Genomic DNA, 6,264 nt, shown 5'->3' with positions numbered 1-6,264 from the left:
ACATCAAGACCCCTTCCATCCCCCCTCCATCCCAACATCAAGACCCCTTCCATCCCCCCTCCATCGCCCCCCACTCACTTGAGTGCAATGGAGTACTTCCCACTGCCGCTCTCGCTGGTGCGCACCAGGTACCCGGCTTCCTTGCACGCCTGCAGCCGGCTCTCAGCCTCAGCACGTGTGATGGCCCCATGGTACCACCTTGTAGGGGGTTACAGGGGGGGCTATGAGTGTGTGTCCCCCCCCCACACACACAGCTCTACCCCCCCCCCAGCTCAGCCCGTGACCCACGGCTGCTTCTCCAGCGACACGGCGGGGTCCACGCGCTCCCCTTCGCTCTGCTCCGATGGTTTCACCATGCGTGGGGTCCAACTCTTCTGACGTAGGTGCTGCCGTGCTGCCTCCTCCCGGGGCCTCTCGGAGCCCTCAAACTGAACTGGAGGAGAAGGTGGGGGATGGATGGATGGATTGGGGGGGAGCTGAGCCCTCAGTGCAGCTCTGGAGCCCCCCCCCATTCATGGACAGACGGATGGATGGATGGATGGATGGATGGATGGATGGATGGATGGATGGATGGATGGATGGACAGGGGGAGCTGAGCCCCCACTGCAGCCCTGCAGCCCCTTCCCTGTCCATGGAAGGATGGATGGATGGGGGGAAAGGGGGAGCTGTGCCCCTAGCACAGCCCTGCAGCCCCCTCCCCATTCATGGAGGGATGGGGGGAGTTGAGCCCCCACTGCAGCCCTGGAGCCCCTTCTTTGTCCATGGATAGATGGATGGATGAGGGGAGCTGAGCCCCCACCACAGCCCTGGAGCCCCTTCCCCATCCATGGATGGATGGATGGATGGGGGGAGCTGAGCCCCCACTGCAGCCCTGCAGCCCCTTCTTTGTCCATGGATGGATGGATGGATGGATGGGGGGGAGCTGAGCCCCCAGCACAACCTTGCAGCCCCCTCCCCATTCATGGATGGATAGATGGATGGATGGGGGGGAGCTGAGCCCCCACCACAGCCCTGGAGCCCCTTCCTCATCTGTGGATGGATGGATGGATGGATGGATGGATGGATGGATGGATGGATGGATGGATGGATAGGGAGGGGTTGCTGAGCCCCCACTGCAGCCCCAGAGCCCCCTCCCCATCCCAGCTCTTACCCGACAGTGCCTTCACGATCTGCTCCTTCTTCCACTCCCAGGGCTGCTCATACTCAGCCGCCGGGCGCTCATCAGCCCCAGGTTCGTAGGGGGTGTCGTAGAGCTGCGGCCCCCTCCCCACTGCCTCGCTGCCCCCCACGACCTTCTTGGCCACCTCCGCTTTGCCCCCCGCCTCATCCAGCATCAGGAGGGCCTTCACCAGGGGGTCCTTGGAGCCACGGCGGCGGACCTCTGTGGGGACAGGGGGTATTGGGGTGGGGAGGGGGTCGTACCCCCCCCCTTCCCCCCTCATTGACACCTCATGACCCCATAAGACGTGGGGCCGGGAGGGGCAGGAAGGCGCCCATCCCCGCGGCGCCCGGTTGCCGTCGTGCCGTCGCGGCCCCATAGAGCTGGCGCCGGGATCCCGGAGGAAGCGGGGCTGCAGGATGCTACACCCCACACCCCCACCCAGGGACACCCCCTGTGCTTCCCCCCCCACCCCCCTTCCTAACCCCAAATACCCCCCTCTACCCAAACAGCCCCCTCCGCCCCATTTGGCCCCACAACTCCAGGGCTGCCCTGCACGGAAAAAAGCCATCAGCAGCAAATCCTTTATTCCCTGCTTCCGGCCGACTCAGTTCCTGTTATTCTGTCCGGCTGCGGCCCCCTGGGTGGAGTGGGGGGCACAGCTTGGGGGTGGGGGGGACACCGAGCTATGGGGTCCCCAATGGGGCACAGTAACAACGGGACCCCTCAAGGCATGGCCTTGTAATGCATCCCAGCCCTGAGTGCTGCTGGTGGCAGCGGGTTTGTGCCGTGGGGCAGCAGCACGGCACACACCTTATCACGGGGAGCAGTGCAGGAAATGGGAGAGCAGCTTTCCTGTTCCCAAAGCTCAGCGCCGGGTGGGTCCCCGGCTGACAGCTCCGGTGCTGCGTGGTGCCAGCGGTGCGGCACGGCATGGGATGGTGTGTCATGGCACACCGTGGAATGGCATGGCACATGGTGGCACACCAAGTCATATCATGGCACACCAAGTCATATCATGGCACACCAAGTCATATCATGGTGCACCAAGTCGTATCATGGCACACCAAGTCCTACCATGGCACACCAAGTCGTATCATGGCACACCAAGTCCTACCATGGCACAACAAGTCGTATCATGGCACACCAAGTTGTATCATGGCACACCAAGTCATATCATGGCACATCAATTCAAATCATGGCACACCAAGTCGTATCATGGCACACCAAGTCATATCATGGCACACCAAGTAATACCATGGCACAATATGGCATATAATGGCACACCAAGTCCTACCATGGCACACCAGGTCGTATCATGGCACACCAAGTCCTATCATGGCACATCAATTCATATCATGGCACACCAAGTCATATCATGGCACAATATGGCATATGATGGCACTCATGGCACACCAAGATGCATCATGGCACAATATGGAACAGCATGGCACACATTATGGCACATCAGGGCAGATCATGGCACACCAAGTCCTACCATGGCACATGATGGTACACCAAGAGCCATCACGGCACACCAAGCTGTATGTTATGGCACATCAGGGCAGATCATGGCACACCAAGTCCTACCATGGCACACTATGGCACACGATGGCAGTCATGGCCTAACAAGACCCATCATGGCACACCAAGCTGCACATTATGGCACATGATGGGAGACCAAGTCCTACCATGGCACACGATGGCAATCAGGGCCCACCAAGACACACCACGGCACATCATGGCAGATCATGGCACATCATGGCAGACCCAATCACACCATGGCACATCATGGCAGACCCAATCACACCACAGCACATCATGGAAGACCAAATCACACCATGGCACATCATGGCAGACCCATTCACAATATGGCACATCATGGCAGACCCAATCACACCATGGCACATCATGGTAGTCCAAATCACACCATGGCACATCATGGTAGTCCAAATCACACCATGGCACATCATGGCAGATCATGGCACATCATGGCACACCAAATCACACCATGGCACATCATGGCAGACCCAATCACACCATGGCACATCATGGCAGACCATGGCACATCACGGCAGACCCAATCACACCATGGCACATCATGGCAGATCATGGCACATCATGGCACACCAAATCACACCATGGCACATCATGGCAGACCATGGCACATCATGGCAGACCCAATCACACCGTGGCACCCACCTGTGATCATCTGCTGTGCGTCGTAGGGCTCCATGTAGCCGTCGTTCTCCCCCAGGCGCTCGGCATCCCGCTGCCCTTTGGTGCGTTTGGCATCGTAGGGGTCGGCGTAGTCCTCCAGTATAATGACCTGTGGGGTGGGGAAGGGGGGGACACAGCAGCTCAGGTGGGCACCAGGGATGCTGGCACTGGATGTGCCCATGTGGGATGGCAGCCAACCCCCCCAGCACCCGGTGTAGGGTGTGTGTTGGCCATGATGGGGTGGGGGGCAGCGCCCACCCTGTGCACCCCAGGGGTCTGTGGGGGTCCTTGGGGCCATTTGGAGGGATGGGGATGAAGACAAAGGGCATTGCTTGGGCACACAGCCCTGCCCCATGGCCACTGCTGCCCCTTACCCTATTCCTGTTCCAGAGTTCTACAGGAGCATGTATATAACGGATCAATGGGGTCAGGGGACGGCAAAGGGGGGGAAACTGTGATAGAGGAACCTCGGAGTTGGGCTCAGCCGGGCTGGGGGATGCCACGATCCCACCCCACATCCCCACCCCCCCCTTACCGTCTCCGTTTTGGGGCTCTTGCCCTTCTCCTCGGGTACAGGCCCGGCACTGGGGTAACCCTTGGGGTTTTTCTCGTGGGCTTCCACTTTGATCAGGCGGTTGATGTACGTCCCACAGCTCCGGGGGGGTCCCTCGCTCGCGACCCCCTCCACCTTTGAGTTTTTACGCATCCTCCCGGCGGCGGCTTGCAGCAGTCCCTGCAGGTTGTCCCTCGACAGACGGCCGCCCCCGTCCTTGCCAGCCCCGGGGGGGTGCACGGCCCTGCAGCCCCCCACCTCCGCCGCCGAGTTTTTGCGGCTTTTCCCCGGCGGGGCCCCCCCGGGCGGTTCGGTGCCCCCCAGGCTTTTACGGGCGGTGCCGCCCGGTTTGTTGGGCCGAGCTTTTTCCGAGCCCGTCCTCAGGTTGGAGGGGAACTCCTTGAACCATTTGGCCGCCATAGGGCCGGGGGAGCGCCCCCCCCGGGGCCGGCGGTGGGGTCAGGGCCAGCGCAGCTCTCCCCCCGCCCCGAGCACCGGGGGCCGTTTCGAGCGTCCCTCGCCCCGACGGGGACGGGGTCCGGCGGTGCCCCCGGAGGTCGGGGGCGGTGGGGGGGTCCGGGCTGTGCTCCAGCGATGGGCGCGGGGGGGGCTCTGCGCGGCTCCAGCCCCGGGCGAGGGAGGGGGCGAGGTCCTCGGTCGACGTTTGGGGCAGCTCCGCGCTGTTCCCCCTTTGAGGGCGGCCGGGGCCGTCGCGGTTCGGCGGTTGGGGGCGATCCTCGGGGGTGCGGTTCGGTCACGCCGGCCCGGGGGGCCCCATGCGGCGGCGGCGGGACGGGACCGGACGGGACGGACGGACGGACGGAGCCCGGCGGGGCTGGAAGCGGCTGGAGGGGGGGGCGGTGGGGCCGGAGCTCCCGCCCAGATCCGGAGGGGGCGGCCCCGGGGGGTGGCCGGGATCGGGCCAGGCCCGACGGGGCGGCTCTGCACGGAGCAACGGAGGGCGACAGGACGGGTCCCCGTCCGGTGGTGGCCGAGTGAGGTCTGGGGCAGAGCCGGTAGGGGAAGCGGGAGCACTGATCTGACCCCATGATCCACCCCCACAGCCCTGGAATTGCACACAGACCCCACGCACTGACCCCAAGGACGTTGCACATTGACCCCCAAGCACTGAATGTGCGCACAGACCCCTGAAGATCCCTGCGTGCAGCCCCTGACCCCACACTTGCTGCAGCTCAGCCCCATTGCAGCACAGCACTGCTGGAAATCCCACCCCGTTTGGCTCCTTATGGGGCTGCGGGGCTCCGAGCTGGGCATAGGGACATCCCCATATAGCTCAGTGTTTGAGGGCTCTGCTGTGGGGCTGAGCATCCCTTCAATTGCTGGGCAGCGTCCAGCCCCAATTGCGATGCTCATTAAATCAGTGCAGCTGTGCTGAGCCCAGCACCAACCCAGCGCCCCCAGGTTGTTCCCATTGCACGGAGCAGAGCCGGGCTCCATCCCCATGTACCTCCCTGCAGGGATATTTGGCCCCTCTCTGCCCCACACTGAGCAGCCCCAACCATCAGCCTTTCCTTCCAGCATAGAGGTTCCAGTTCCATCCCAGGACAAGACCTTGCACTTCTCCTTGGAGGGCTCCTCAAGGTTTCTGGCTCCCTTTTCTCCTCCAGATCTACAACAAAATGCTTATAAATAGCTTATAAATGCTTATAAATCAGTCCCGCCGCTGATTCTCATTAACCTCATCCCAGCCGGGTCTTTTAAGGCTCAAAGGAGGGCGAAGGGGTAACGAGCAGAGCGGCTGCCGGGTGAGATAACGAACTTCTGAGGCCCTTTGATTTTCTCATCTCTTTAATTCAAGCACCACGAATTAGCACTGATGGGCCGGCTGTGACACTAATGAGTCAGCGATGCCCTCCAGCCCAAGACTCGCACCAGAGAAGCTGCAGCACCCTGAGCTGCCTCCTTCCTTCCAGGACCCTAAGGAGCTCCTTCCCTCCCCTCTTTCCTTTCCTTCCTTCCAGGACCCTGAGGAGCTCCTTCCCTTCCTTCCTTCTTTCCAGGACCCCTTCCTTCCTTTCTTCCTTCCTTTCGGGACCCCGAGGAGCATCTTCCCCCTTCTTTCCTTCCTGGACCTTGAGCTCCTTCCCTCCCTTCCTTCCAGGACCCTCAGGAACTCCTTCCCTCCCCTCCTTCCTTCCAGGACCCTGAGTTTCTTCCCTTCCTTCCTTCCAGGACCCTCAGGAGCTCCTTCCCTTCCTTCCTTCCCTCCTTCTAGGACCCCAAGGAGCTCCTTCCCTTCCTCCCAGGACCCTCAGGAGCTTCTTCCTTCCCTTCCTTCCTTCCAGGACCCTTGAGGAGCTCCTTCCCTTCC

The 6,264-nt window shown here is 61.8% G+C and overlaps 1 protein-coding gene across 1 annotated transcript in view; it reads right to left on the bottom strand.

Annotated features, from left to right (window-relative positions):
- Nucleotides 1-4,756, bottom strand: part of SHE (Src homology 2 domain containing E) — a 6,527-nt gene extending 1,771 nt beyond the window's left edge. The window contains exons 1-5 of the mRNA XM_015884538.2: nucleotides 3,915-4,756; nucleotides 3,362-3,488; nucleotides 1,151-1,381; nucleotides 289-433; nucleotides 79-198 (exon numbers count right to left, since the gene is read on the bottom strand). Coding sequence (XP_015740024.1) covers nucleotides 79-198; nucleotides 289-433; nucleotides 1,151-1,381; nucleotides 3,362-3,488; nucleotides 3,915-4,352 — 1,061 coding nt within the window. The 5' untranslated portion in view covers nucleotides 4,353-4,756. The remainder of the gene's footprint in view (nucleotides 1-78; nucleotides 199-288; nucleotides 434-1,150; nucleotides 1,382-3,361; nucleotides 3,489-3,914) is intronic.
- Between the last annotated feature and the right edge of the window lie 1,508 nt (nucleotides 4,757-6,264).

The sequence above is a fragment of the Coturnix japonica genome, chromosome 25, assembly GCF_001577835.2.
Source record: "Coturnix japonica isolate 7356 chromosome 25, Coturnix japonica 2.1, whole genome shotgun sequence".
In the NCBI taxonomy this organism is placed as follows: domain Eukaryota; kingdom Metazoa; phylum Chordata; class Aves; order Galliformes; family Phasianidae; genus Coturnix; species Coturnix japonica.
This window is presented reverse-complemented; position numbering and strand designations above follow the sequence as displayed.